The sequence below is a fragment of the Salmo salar genome, chromosome ssa06 (assembly GCF_905237065.1).
Source record: "Salmo salar chromosome ssa06, Ssal_v3.1, whole genome shotgun sequence".
NCBI lineage: Eukaryota > Metazoa > Chordata > Actinopteri > Salmoniformes > Salmonidae > Salmo > Salmo salar.
In genome coordinates, this window is record NC_059447.1 from 52,632,054 (window position 1) to 52,647,304 (window position 15,251).

General features: G+C 45.2%; 1 protein-coding gene across 1 annotated transcript; it reads left to right on the top strand.

Annotated features, from left to right (window-relative positions):
• Positions 1-1,492: 1,492 nt before the first annotated feature.
• On the top strand, positions 1,493-14,536 carry LOC106607555 (PR domain zinc finger protein 1-like). Its single transcript, XM_014204594.2, has 7 exons — positions 1,493-1,663; positions 3,560-3,838; positions 4,882-5,001; positions 6,122-6,374; positions 10,207-11,252; positions 12,876-13,004; positions 13,231-14,536. Exons 1-7 carry the CDS (start codon positions 1,637-1,639, stop codon positions 13,735-13,737), a joined length of 2,361 nt encoding a protein of 786 aa, XP_014060069.1. The 5' UTR covers positions 1,493-1,636; the 3' UTR covers positions 13,738-14,536.
• The last annotated feature ends 715 nt before the right edge of the window (positions 14,537-15,251 follow it).

Below are 15,251 nucleotides of genomic sequence, written 5' to 3' on the forward strand. Positions count from 1 at the left end.
CTTGTTAAATTATTATTGTAATTGTTCACACATTGATGTCAGACATGAATTTACCTCAATGCTCTGTTGCTGATGACTGGGATGAATGCAGGAGCAGATTTCAGGAGCAGGACAAGACACCCTCTTTTTGACTGATGTCTGATATAAGGGCATGTACGTGATAGGTCTATCTGGCTTATATGATTGTGATGGTCTAATGCTTCTTGACAGTGTCATAAAGTTTATTTTCTTAGTGCAAGTAAGGTGACACAGAATGGTCATAATGCTTCTTGACAGTGTCATAAAGTGTATTTTCTTAGTTCAAGTAAAGTGACACTGGATGGTCATAATGAGATTGTCATAAAGTGATTTAAACATTATGGGGAAAAAACTACTGTAAAGAATTCATTACAACAAGAAACAAACTTTCAAATGAAAGGAAAGTTATTGTCAGGGAATAAATTATTTGAATAAATATGGGTTTTGACACTCTTATGTAGGTGTCATAACCAGCCATAAAATAACGCAATATATGTAACAACAGCTGTAAATATATGGGCCATGACAGTGTTATGACCATATTATGACAGGTTATGACAAGTTATGTCAGCTATTATGACATGGTTATAACCTGGTTTACACGTGCTAGGGCTGAACAAGCTCTCTTGACCCTGCATTGTATGTGTATATTTATGCCAGTCAAATGCCAAATACTGATGTCTACAATAACATTATTTCAGACCGCAGCTGTCAAGCAAGGTGGTATATCCGATTTCTAGACATTCACAAAGCCTTACATTTTGTCCTCAACTTCAGAACACTTCAGCTAAATACAGAATGTTCGCAGATACTTCAAGTGACAGCCGTGACATTTCAATTATGTGAGAGTTATAGACCTAGTCTATGCAATTTTGTCAAGGCAGAACCTGTAGGAAACATTTACATTTAAGCTCTTGAAATTATGGTTGTGGTCGTGTTTTGGAAACTAACCAAAGTCTTGGTTTCAATTTGAATTCAACTCTCAGTTTCAAAGAACTGACAAGAAAAAGTTAACTTATTTGAATCTTTTCAAACAAACACTGTCTCATAGCCCCTCTCTTTTCCTAAATCTTAAATTAGGCCCACAAACACAACATAGAACAACATCGCTTGACATATATGCATTCACACCCAAGGAAGACAGAAACGGGGGGTTGTGTTAGAATCTCAGAAAAAAAGAAAATGGAGAAACATGTGTGTCTGAACCGGACATATCTGTGTGACTGGCGACGCACCTCCTGGAGAGAAAGCTTTTGTTGTTCTTCTTATCTTAGCACGAGCCCCCGGGGCAGAGAGTGAGAGAATGAGCGATGCATAGATGAACAGATCACTGCCCCCAAGGAGGAGTCTCACACACAGAGGAGGGAGATAAGGGAGGAAGAGAGAGGGCAGACCCACACACCCGAGAGAGAGAGAGAGAGAGAGAGAGAGAGAGAGAGAGAGAGAGAGAGAGAGAGAGAGAGAGAGAGAGACTCACATACACCACTGTCCCTCAGTTGCAACAGGTACACGCAGTATAAGAATCTCATCAGAGAGAGTGCGAGAGAGAAGGGGAAAGAGAAGGAAGGAGAGGGACCATCAATTACACAGACACTCAAGGATACAGATAACCTGCTCTATGTGTGGCTCCTCTCAAGGCTTCACAGTAAGTACTCCACCTCTCTTTTACCGTCCCTCTATTCTTCTCATTCTACTATAGTGTGCTCTGTGTGTATGTATAAATTAGGACAGCACAGATTTCACCTAAAGTAATTTTTTTGTGTCATAATGTGACGTGTGACTGTGAGACAGCGATAGTGATGTATGAGTTTTCATGAAGTTTGTGAAAGTTCTGTATGTTTTCAGTCACACACTGCACAGATTTCACATCACTCCCCTTCCTAAATTTCCTTTTTCGTGTCATTCGGTGTGACAGTGTCATACAATGAAATAGATATGAGTTGTAGGCTTTCATTATTAGATATTTGAGTTGTAGGCTTTCATGAAGTTTGTGAAACTATTCGTTTTCAGTTAGTCGTGGCACAGATTTCACATCACTCCTCTTACCAAAGTTCATCTTCCTTTGTGCCGTAAGGTGTTAGGGTGTAATGGTGATATTTTTAAAAGTCAACAGTTTACAACTTCTCATGAGGCCACAGCTGTGTGCCTTTGGCTCATCATGCATTGATTTCAGAGTGTAGTTTCATAGCGTCATGGTTTCAAAGTGAGCTTTCACCGTCTGTTGTGAGACTCATTTCACTCTGTGGTGATGCGTACCAAAGAAACGTGAAATGTCATCCATCAATCTTGGTCGATGAGTGTACAGTACAAGAGAAGATCAGTTTCCTCTCCTCCTATGGATGAGTATGATGCATGTTCTAATAAGATATCATTGGTATTAAAAAATGCATAATAATTATTATAATTATTATTTTATGTGCTATGTTGTGACCATCTCAAAAGGTGTTGAGGATATGATGTCAAACCAGTCTACATACATTTTGGAGGACTACAATCCATTCAGAAAGGGAAAGTGAAGATAATACAAGTTAGGAAATCTATACCATCAACTGGGATAAAAAAATAAGAGCAAAACGGGTCCTCTGTAGCTCCATTGGTAGAGCACGGTGATTGCAACGCTAGGATAGTGGGTTCGATTTCCAGGACCACTCATATGTAAAATGTATGCCTGCTTGACTAGTCGCTTTGGATAAAACCGTCTGCTAAATGGCATTTCAAGTTACCAGCTTCTGACCTTTCGCAACATTTACTCCACCCACACCTCTGCACTTACCACAGGTTTACACCTGCAAAGGTGCTCCAGGATTGGCATTTTTCAGACTAACTCTAGTCCTGTTCATGTCTTTGTCCAGTCTTAATTAAAGGTTTTTCCCACTACTGAGTGGATTCTGGGCTGAGCTGTAATGCACTGGCTTGGTCAGGCATCCATCATAGCGGCTGGAACCGTTCTGGAAAGGACAATGTGAAAAGAGAATGTCCGGGTCGAACACCAGACAGAAAGACAGAGGAACAGACAAACAGAGAGGCAGGTAACTGGGACGAGAGCCAGGTCCCAGTTAGTGTAGAGAGGAAGTCTGGACTGATTCACAGGGAACACTGGTTTCCTACTTGTGAAAGTGGTGGTCGCCGCGCCTCGGCTGACGTGCACAGGAACCTCTTCTTGTAGCCTGGCATCGTGTTTTGGACGGTCACAGGATGTTTGGAACGGTGGGCGGCGATGGTGGAGGGAAAGTTAGTTAGGACACCCCTCTCCGACTGATTGACAACACTCTTTCCCCTCCGCCACCTCCTTCCGTCTCCGACTGTCTCACACCTCAGCTTTCTTGCTTCTAATTTTAGCTCCATTCAAAACAGAGTAGAGCTTCCTCCTTCAGCACACTTCATCCGCTGTCTGTGATGCTTAGAGAGAGAGAGAGAGAGAAGGAGAGAGAGAGAGAGAGGGATATAAGCAGGTACAAGAAAAAATGGAAATTGACATCCTCAATTATTTGGGCTAATGCACATCATAGTTCTCATACTCTTCTGTGGTCTTATCCCTTAGGCCTCCTCTTCCTCCCAGACCAGCACAGCCATGTTAACCTCAGATGGCTCCCCCTTTCCCCACACCAGATCGGTCTCCACCCTGGCCACGACCGACTCAAACCCCCAGGACATAGACATGACCCTCTGGAGTGAGGCCGATTTCCAGGAGAGGTGCACCTACATCTTGAAGGACCACCCGTTGGACCCGGGTAACCACCCAGAGAACCAGAACAAGACCAAGGCTGAGAGGTCTCTACCCCGAAACTTGGTCCTGAAACGCTGCCCTGACTCTGCAGAGGTAGGATATACTGAAAGCGTGAAGACCACACTGTCCTGTATATGGGGGATGTGCTTAAAAAATGAAAGTTGAGATTGAGATAGTTAGTATTTGAATGCAGGTATGTCTGAGTGTTTGTGTTTTCATGTGTGTGTGGGAGAGTGAGTGGGCATGGTGTTTCTTTGTGGGGGCCTTCTAGTGTGTTTGTGTGTGCTTGTGTGTGTTTGGGTGTGTGTGTGTCGGTGTGTTTGCGTGCACACAGGCACGTATGCGCACATGCATGAGAATGTATGCCTATCTGTTCATAATGGGTCTGTGTAATGTGTGTGTGTGTTTATGCATGTGCATACAGCTGTACTATATTTGTTCTGTGTGTGCATTTTGGAAAACTCCCCTTACATCACTCCCACATCCTTCCATCCTTTCTCCGGAGGAAGAAATGCTTGTCACACTGTTGTCTTTCCAGCTTTTCCTCTCTGTGTCTTTTACGCTGTGTACATTTTAAGACAGATGGCAAGACAATAGATACTCCTTAATTTTGGAATAAATGAATTTGTTCAAAACTGTACAACTATTGTCTCTCTCTCTCTCTCTCTTTGAGTCAACTACTCACCACTGCAGTGCTAGCTAGCTGTAGCTTATGCTTTCAGTATGAGATTCATTCTCTGATCCTTATTTTGGGTGGACAACATGTCAGTTCATGCTGCAAGAGCTCTGATAGGTTGGAGGACATCCTCTGGAAGTTGTCATAATTACTGAGTAAGTCTATGGGGGGGGGGGGTGAGAACCATGAGCCTCCTAGGTTTTGTATTGAAGTCAATGCACTCAAAGGAAGACGGAAGCTAGCTGTCCTCCGGCTACACCATGGTGCTACCCTACAGAGTGCTGCTGAGGCTACTGTAGACCTTCTTTACAAAATAGTGTTTTAATCAATTTATTGGTGACGTGATTATATCTATAGCTTTATCTAGAAAATATAACTTTTTAAATGTTTTACATTTGTTCTTTTTATGAAATTCACTGAGGAGGATGGTCCTCCCCTTCCTCCTTCCTGTGTTGTACAGGTGCTTGGGGTGACCAGTCGGGAGCTCATTCAGAAGGGGACACGGTTCGGCCCTCTCGTGGGCCAGACCTACAGCAATGACATGGTGCCCAAAGATGCCAACAGGAAGTACTTCTGGAGAGTAAGTGAGGGGCATTGTGAGATCTCATTGAGGTCAAATTCTCTTCACTTCAACAGGGAGTATGGGGATTGCACAAATTGACACTTGTGGTCTCACATCCTGTATAATGTGTGTGTGTGTGTGTGTGTGTGTGTGTGTGTGTGTGTGTGTGTGTGTGTGTGTGTGCGCTTGTGTTTTTATGCCAATGTATTATTTTTGCTTTACTGTGAAGGTTGTGTGTGAAGGTGTGTGTGTGTGTGTTTTCTCGTTGGGGAGGAGGTCACACACACAGCTGTTCGGTTTCAGTGACGCAGCGCAGTTTTCCTCTCACTGCTCCTCTCGGCAGTGCCATGGTCTCACTGCTGGGAAACACACGGGCGCGCACACACACATATACACACACACACACACACACACTGACTCTCACACTGACTAAGCAAGGAAGTGGCCTAGGGCCTGCGAGCCACGACTTCCACTTGCATACACACAGCTAACGGCTTAGGCCTGCAAACAGCATAGTCATGACACAGACCAACAGACTATACACAGTCCCGACACAATATCTAAACAACTGGGCCACTCCACAGACATGAGATTAACACAGCCATAACACAGACCACCTGGACTCTATGAAGTCATGAGTCAATCTGCAAACAACACTGCTTCCAGACAAAGACCAACAAACAAAGTGATATAAAGCAGATTAGCAGATTGAGTGGGAAACTGTGGTAGTGCACAAATCCAGAGAGAAGGATCCAAAAAAATGAAGTCTGAGAGACTCTTTTCTTTTGCTCTCCAGGAATGTCTAGCCATTTAGGTGTGCTGTATTGCTACATACTGTAGGTATGACATTGAAATTAGAGTGATATAACACAGTCAGTTGTGATCTGACTCGAGTAGAGTTGTCTTACTGTCATTCCGGTAGAAAAAAAACACATGACCCCACCACTACCACCACCAACCAAAACCCTCCACACCTTATATGATAGATAGAACAACATCCTGAGTGAAATTTCTCACGTCATATTACTGGATTGATGCCATATCTTTGGTTTCAGAGCCGTGGGAGAAGGTTGTGTTAATGTAGTCATCTAATTCTCTCTCTCTCTCATTCTCTCCCTCTCTTCTTGTCTCTCTCCAGGTATTCTCAGAGAGTCGGTTACATCACATCCTGGATGGCTTGGACGAGGAGAAGAGTAACTGGATGCGCTACGTCAACCCGGCCCGTCGTCCAGAGGACCAGAACCTGGCGGCGTGCCAGACTGGCATGGCCATCTACTTCTACGCGGTGAGAGCCGTGCCACCGGGCCAGGAGCTGCTGGTGTGGTACTGCCCGGAGTTTGCACACCGTCTCAACTACCCGCCCCCCGGAGAGCTCTTCACGGAGAGAATTGGTACGTTTCTGAGATGGATTCTGTAATGCAGAGGTCCTAAACTTGTGGCCCGGGAGCTACATCTGGCAGCAGGTTGCTGTTTTGTGGCCTCCTCGACTAACATCAGATTCATATAGGAATCAAGCCTGGAACTAATGTACTTAATAAGTTATACTAGACCAGCCTAACGGATCCAATCCCATTTGATCCAATCTAATACAGAATGGGACAATATGGGGTCTGTGGGACTTGTATTCACTGTGGTGATGGGATGCGAAAAGCAATATGGTCAATGAGTGTTCGGCACGACGCATTGAAAGGAGTAGAGAGCAATTCCTAGAGTTTCCCAGAGCAATGGGTGGATGTAGGTGGTTATTCAAAGCCAAAATCGCTCAGTCAATGATCCAGTCGACTGACAAACTCTTTGTGTGGGTGTTTAACTAGTAATAAAAGTCACACCCACAGGCCTTTGTGTAGGAGTGAGACAAAGCAGGAGAGGAGAGAAAAGAAAGGAGAGAAGATCTAGCTCCAGGTGTCACCAGAAGTGGTTTTGTCTCAATAAGGCGAGACCAATTTCAGGTCCCAAGGCAAAGTTTAAATTTCCCTTTTTTCAATCACTCACTCACTCACTCGCTCGCACGTACGCACGCACGCACGCACGCACGCACACACACACACACACACATTTGGCTGCTCTTGAAGAGGAAGAGCGTGAGGAAGTGCTCTATTGACGACTTGAACTTCCTGGCAAGGCATTCCCACTGACAGATTGGTATCTCCAAGAGTGTTGGTTGTTTGTTTGCCTGAGAGCTCAACTCTCAGGAAGAGAGGGAGGGGTGGTCCTGTGGAACAAATTGGAGCTAAGGCTTATGTGTGTCTGTCTGTCTGTCTGTCTGTCTGTCTGTCTGTCTGTCTGTCTGTCTGTCTGTCTGTCTGTCTATGTGTGTGTGTGTTACCAATCCCTGACAGTACAGTATTTGATCTAGTTACGGATTTCTTCTTTATTGAGAGTTTTGGCTTTGTGACACCGACTCTTAAATTTGTCATGGGTTAGACTAGCGCTGATGTGACGCAATGCAATTAGTCAGACAGATATTGGTCATTTAATACGTTGATAGGCTGTCGGTAAACTTTAACCCTTTGTGGCTTTGTGTGAAGTCAGTGTGTGAGTTCTCACCACAGTGCAGTTAGTCTGATCATTAGTGGTGACATTCGGCACAAGCAATTGGCAGCGCGCAAGATATCCATAACATTTCAAAAAGGTTGAGAAGGAACATCATTCTTGTCGGATGTGGCAGGGCTTGCAAACTATTACGGATTACAAAGGGAAGCCAAGCCGCGAGCTGCCCAGTGATGCGAGCCTACCAGACAAGCTAAATAACTTCTATGCACACTTCGAGGCAAGCAACACTGAAGCATGGATGAGAGCACCAGCTGTTTCGGACAACTGTGTGATCACACTCTCTGTAACCAATGTGAGTAAGGCCTTTAAACAGGTCAACATTCACAAGGCCGCAGGGCCAGAGATTATATGCGCTGACATACTGTCTTCACTGACATTTTCATCCTCTCCCTGACAGTCTGTAATATCTACATGTTTCAAGCAGACCACCATAGTCCCTGTGCCCAAGAACGCTAAGGTAACCTGCCTAATTGACTACCGACTCGTAGCACTCAACATCTGTAGCCATGAAATGCTTTGAAAGGCTGGTTATGGCTCACATCAACACCATCATTCAAGAAACCCTAGACCTACTCCAATTTGCATACCGCCCCAACAGATCAACGCAATCTCTATTGCACGCCATACTGCCCTTTCCCACCTGGACAAAAGGAACACCTACGTGAAAATGCAGTTCATTAACTATAGCTCAGTGTTCAACACCATAGTGCCTTCAAAGCTCAACACTAAGCTAAGGAACCTGGAACTAAACACCTCCCTGGATCCTGGACTTCCTGATGGACCACCCCCAGGTGGTAAGTTTGGTCAACAACACATCTACCATGCTGATCCTCAACACGTGTGCCCCTCAGGGGTGCGTGCTTAGTCCAATCTTGTACTCCTTGTTCACCCATGACTGTGTGGCCAAGCACGACTCCAATACCATCATTAAGTTTGCAGTAAACAAAACGATGGTAGGCCTGATCACCAACAATGATAAGACAGCCTATAGGGAGGAGGTCAGTGACCGGGCACTGTGGTGCCAGGACAACAACCTATCCCTCAATGTGAGCAAGACTATGGAGCTGATTGTGTATTACAGGTTAAGGGGAGCCGAGCACGCCCCAATTCACATCGACGGGGCCGTAGTGGAGTGTGTCGAGAGCTGCAAGTTTACATTTACATTTACATTTAAGTCATTTAGCAGACGCTCTTATCCAGAGCGACTTACAAATTGGTGCATTCACCTTATGATATCCAGTGGAACAACCACTTTACAATAGTGCATCTAAATCTTTTAAGGGGTGGGGGTTAGAAGGATTACTTTATCCTATCCTAGGTATTCCTTAAAGAGGTGGGGTTTCAGGTGTCTCCGGAAGGTGGTGATTGACTCCGCTGTCCTGGCGTCGTGAGGGAGCTTGTTCCACCATTGGGGTGCCAGAGCAGCGAACAGTTTTGACTGGGCTGAGCGGGAACTGTGCTTCGTCAGAGGTAGGGGGGCCAGCAGGCCAGAGGTGGATGAACGCAGTGCCCTTGTTTGGGTGTAGGGCCTGATCAGAGCCTGAAGGTATGGAGGTGCCGTTCCCTTCACAGCTCCGTAGGCAATCACCATGGTCTTGTAGCGGATGCGAGCTTCAACTGGAAGCCAGTGGAGAGAGCGGAGGAGCGGGGTGATGTTCACCAACAAACTAACAAACTATCATGGTCCAAACACACAAAGGCAGTCGTAAAGAGGGCACGACAACACCTATTCCCCCTCAGGAGACTGAAAATATTTGGTATGGGTCCTTAGATTCTCAAAACATTCTACAGCTACACTATTGAGAGCATCCTGACTGGTTGCATCACCGCCTGGTATGGCAACTGGTCGGTCTCCGACTGCAAGGCACTACAGAGGGTATGTAATGTGTACGCTAGGAGTCAGGAAGCAAGTACCGGGAGTGCATTTAATAATAAATGGCGTACAGACATAAAACCCATAAAAATAATCAATAACGCCTGGGGAAAGAACCAAAGGGGGTGACAGATATAGGGGAGGTAATCAGGAAGGTGATGGAGTCCAGGTGAGTCTCATGAAGCACAGGTGTGCATAATAGTGAATAAACTGGTGACGTCGAACGCCGGAGAGGGAGAGCGGGAGTAGATGTGACAGGGTTGTGCGTACAGCCCAGTACATCACCAGGGCCAAGCTTCCTGCCATCCAGGACCTCTATACCAAGCGATCAGAGTAAGGCCCTAAAAATTGTCAGTCTCCAGCCACCCAAGTCATAGACTGTTCTCTCTGCACCGGACGGCATGCAGATCCTTAACAGTTTCTACCCCCAAGCCGTAAGACTGCTGAACAATTGATCAAACGGCTACCCAGACTATTTGCATTGACCCCCATTTTTACACTGGTCCTACTTGCTGTTTATTATCTATGCATAGTCACTTTACCCCTACCCCCACACATTGACTCGGTACCGGTACCGCCTGTATGTAGCCTCGTTATTGTTATTTTATTGTGTTACTTTTTTAACTTTTGTTTATTTACCAAATATTTTCTTACTCTGCATTGTAGGTTAAGGGCTTGTAAGTAAGGTCTGCTATATTCTGTGCATGTGACAAATAAAATTAGATTTGATTTGATTATTTTGTGTGACAAAACTTTACCCTAAGTATGTGTGTCTGTGTCTTTTTTTTGTCCCACAGAGAAAAACAATGTTTGTGGAAAGAGTTCAGGGAAGACGGGGCACAGCATGTCCGAAATCCTGAGGATGGAGCCCACCAAGCCCGATCCCACTTGCCCCCGACTGCCCGAATCGGCACTGTCCCCAACTTGCAGCCCTGTCCTACCCCTGTGCCCCTCTGTGGTCTACTCTAGCTACCCACCCATCCCGTACTGTGGCCCCCCCATCCCCAAAAGGTCCCTCAGCAGCCGTGTCAGCCCCCACATGCACTTCCCTGTCAAGCCCAGCCTGGGCAGCCCCGTCACAGCCAAACATTACACAGTGTCGTCATTGCCAGGTCGCATGTACCCCAGTTCGCTGTGCAGTCCCTACCTCATACCTCACTTCCCGCTTGGCATTAACAGCCTACTACCTCACACATACCCCCTGTACAGTGACAGAATAGCTCCTCATATGCCATTTCGACCTCACATGCTGCCTTTTGAGGGGTACCCGCACTTTCTGCGCCCATCTGCCAATGCACACAAAGAGCTCCTGCTTGCACTGACCACTACCCAAAAAAACCTCTCACTGCCCAATGGCAGCAGAGATCATCCCCTCGCACTGACCAAAAGCAAAAAAGACCTCAATTGTATGCCGACCAATGGGTGCAAACACCTTGGGGACCATGTGCCTTCACCAAAGAATTACCTCAAAAACCTACCTTTGACACCAACAGACAACTTCAGGGACCCCAAGCATTCACCTGCCAGCAGCACCTTCGATGACCAGCCTCTACCAGCCACCTCCAGGGCCTCTTCCATGGCAACCTGCCTTGCACCCAGGGCAGGCTCACCGCTGGCGGGCCTGGCTGCCTCTTCTGACTACCTCCCCTCCAAGGGCACATCCACCCTGCTGAGCTCCAGCCACAGTACAGAGGAAGGGGCAGTGGACCTGTGGAAGGCCAGGCATGGTGGACGGGTCATCGGGTACAAGACCCTGTCCTACCCGCTCACACGGAAGAATGGGAAGATCCGATACGAGTGCAACATCTGCAGCAAGATCTTTGGCCAGCTGTCCAACCTCAAGGTCAGTCAGTCCCTGATCATATGGCCCATGTCTGAGATTACAAGTACTTTATGTTTAGATGATAGTTTATGCTAACATGATATCATTATTGAAATAGTTTTGCTTATGGAAGTTTGTGGTCATACGAAGAACCTGAAAAAGGCTAACAAAGTATGAAAAGAAGAGTATATACTCCCAATTACACTGCACGCTCCTAATTACCACCTTTATTGGATCGATAGACAACCTGGACTCATGGATAGACGTAACAAAGTAAACACAAATCTGGGACACTGAAATGTATATGGTATGTTACGTTTGTTATGGTATATATTAATTTGTGGATGTCCATCTTCCATTTCCTATGATACACTATACATACAAAAGTATGTGGACACCCCTTCAAATTCATGGATTTGACTATTTCAGCCACACCCGTTGCTGACAAGTGTGTAAAATTGAGCACACAGCCATGCAATCTCCATAGACAAAAACTTGCAGTCCGACGGACGAATCCGGGTTTGGCGAATGCTACCTGCTCGAATGCATAGTGCCAACTGTACATTTTGGTGGAGAATGAATAAGGATCTGGGGCTGTTTTACATTTTTTGGGCTCGGCCCCTTAGTTCCAGTGAAGGAAAATCTTTCCTGTTTCAGCATGACAATGCCCCCGTGCACAAAGCGAGGTCCACACAGAAATGGTTCGTCGAGATCGGTGTGGAAGAACTTGATTGGCCTGCACAGAGCCCTGACCTCAACCCCATTGAACACCTTTGGGATGATTTGGAACGCCAACTGCGAGCCAAGCCTAATCACCCAACATCAGTGCCCGACATCACTAATGCTGTTCTGGCTTAATGGAAGCAAGTCCCCGCAGCAACGTTCCAACATCTACTAGAAAGCCTTCCCAGAAGAGTAGAGGCTGTTATAGCAGCAAAAGGGGGACCAACTTCATATTAATGGCCATGATTTTGGAATGAGATGTTCAAAGAGTAGGTGTTCACATACTTTTGGTCATCTAGTGTATGTTACAAATTACAATTTGTATGATATGTTATGAATTGCAATTTGTACAGTATGTTACAAATTTGCAGTAAGTATGATTTGTTCCGAATTATAATTTGTTGTGGCTAACGTTAGTTGGGGCTAACGTTAGCTAGGCTATGGGTTAGGGGTTAAGGTTAGTGTTGGAATTAAGGTTAGGAGTTTGGTTAAAGGGTTAGGGGAAGGGTTAGCTAACTCAACAAGTAGTAAATAGTTAAAAAGTTACTAATAAGCTAAAATGCTAAAGTTGTCCATGATGAGATTCGAACACACAACTTTTGGGTTGCTAGACGTTCATGTTACACACCAACCTTTGCCTTAGGTAACCTTCTATCTTATGTAACCATACGAACCATAACATATCATACTAATTTGAGTGTCCTGGATTTTTTTTTACTATGTTACGGCTAGTGTATGAGACCAGGCTGCAACAAAGGTGGTAATTGGGTGTATAGGGGCTTCTGTTCTTTTCATGAAATAGATTTGTCTCATCCTCTGTTTTTTGTCTTTCCATTTCTTTCATTTCTTTTTTATGGCTATCTCTTTCTATGTCTATCTTTCTGTTTCCTTCCTTTCTGCTATTATGTTTCCTGTCTCCAGGTCCACCTGCGCGTCCACAGTGGAGAGCGGCCCTTCAGGTGTCAGACCTGCAGTAAGGACTTCACCCAGCTGGCCCACCTGCAGAAACACTTCCTAGTTCACACTGGGGAGAAGCCACACGAATGCCAGGTATACTGACACTTCACTGATATGTCATGCTTCACTGATACTATCATTCTTCACTATGGTATGCTGCACTAAGTTGCCAATGGGAGCACAAAATAACACATCATAATATTCCCAAGCAAGCCTGCGTAAAATCTCAAACTAATCTTACTCTACTGCTAAAAGAACACCATTAATGAAATTATTACTCTCATCCTTTCTCCCCCCATCTCTCTCTCTTTCGCTTCAGGTGTGCCGCAAGCGTTTTAGCAGCACCAGCAACCTCAAGACCCACCTGCGTCTCCACTCAGGCGAGAAGCCCTACCAGTGTAAGCTGTGCTTGGCCCGCTTCACCCAGTATGTCCACCTCAAGCTCCACAAGCGCCTGCACACTGGCGAGCGCCCCTACCACTGCCCCCACTGTCATTGCGCCTACCTCAATTACTGCAGCCTCCAGGTGCACCTCCAGGGTTTCTGCCCCTCCGGACCCGACCCCTCGGGCCCTGTTCCCTCTGTTGAGGAGCTCCACCGTGTCAATGCCGTGATCGAGCAGTTTGACCTGAGCAAGGCTGCGGAACGCTTGGAGGCAATGGCAGCGGGAGCTGAGGAGGAGAAGGGGAGCAGCAGCACTAGCGTCCTGCTGCAGGAGATAGAGTTGGAGCGGAAGAGCTCCAACCATTTTAACGGCGCCAATGAGAATATGTCACTAGTCGAGCGTGGCCTACAATGCAGCAGCGAGGGAATCCTCTGTCCTTAGGTTGCATTATCACAGCCGCCCTCTACCTCTGCATCCTGGCTATGTCAAACAGGAGTCAGGTCATGTGACAGCCCACTAATACCCTTTTCAAACTACTGAGCCGAGGTAAGCCATGGCAAAACGAGTTGTACTGCACTGGCCTGGTTATGCATCCACATACAGTGTATAGTGTTTGCAATGTACTGGAAAGGACAATGTGAAAATGAAATATCCAAGCCAACACAGTACAGCTTGGTTCGGTAATGATAGTGTGGAAAGAGTACAAGAGACAGCGTACTAATAATCCATCAGGGTGACAGTGGCCTGATAGTGACCTTTACTGTTTGAAGCAAGGCTTTGTCTCTATTACAGGGATCTTTACTCTCAGGGCAATGTGAAGAACAGTGGAGGCTGCTGAGGGGAGGACTGCTCATACAAATGACTGCAACAGAGCGAATGGAATAGCATCAAACACATGGAAACCATATGTTTGATGTATTTGATACCATTCCACAAATTCCGCTCCAGCCATTACCACAAGACCGTCCTCCCCAATTAAGCTTCCACCAACCTCCTGTGGTGAATAAGTGGGATTTTACCAGGAGAACATTATTATCAGAGAATATAAACATTGTATTGTACCTATGATATCCTCAGCCTTATTATTAATTTATTATGCCGTTTTTTTTGTAACCTGAGGAAGCCACAAAGACAGAGACTTGTGATCAAATGTTTATAACAGAGTTTTATTTCCTACTATCTGTTTTTGTCATTTCTTATTTCTTGATGATGTGGGGCAATAATTGAAAATAAACAATTCATGCATAAAGAAATAATGTGCCTTACTTTACATTTGAATGTGTTTATTCACATTTGTGTGTATGTGTGTGTGTGTATGTGTGTGTGTGTGCAGGCTTGGGTAGGTTACTTTCTTAATGTCATCCGTTACAGTTACTAGTAGTAGTAGGTAGTCCAAAATTGTCATCAGTAATGTAACTTTTGGATTACCCCAAACTCAGTAATGTAATCTGATTACTTTCCATTCATTTTAGATTACTTTCCCCTTAAGAAGCATTAGAAGAAGACAAAAAGGATCCATCAAATGCATTTGGTGTGTCATACTGGTCTCTGACTTGTGGTCAGACTCGCTCAGGTGGAACAAACTTAAACGTGTGCCTTTTTTCAATGCTGAATTGAATGTCATTGAGAAAACATAAAGATGTTATTTTACATTTATATTGTAGTCATTTAGCTGATGCTCTTATCCAGAGCTACTTACAGGAGCAGTTAGGGTTAAGTGCCTTTCAAGGGCACATTGACAGGTTTTTCACCTAGTCGGCTCGGGGATTTGAACCAGTAACCTTTCGGTTCCAGCTACCACGCTTAACTACAAACATCCTTTCTGAATTTAAAAGTAACCCAAGAAGTAATCATCTCGTTTTTCAAAAGTATCTGTAAACTGATTTACAATATTTTTGATAAATTCCGTTTTTTTGCCATCAGATTACATTTAATGTTACTCCCCAACCTTGTGT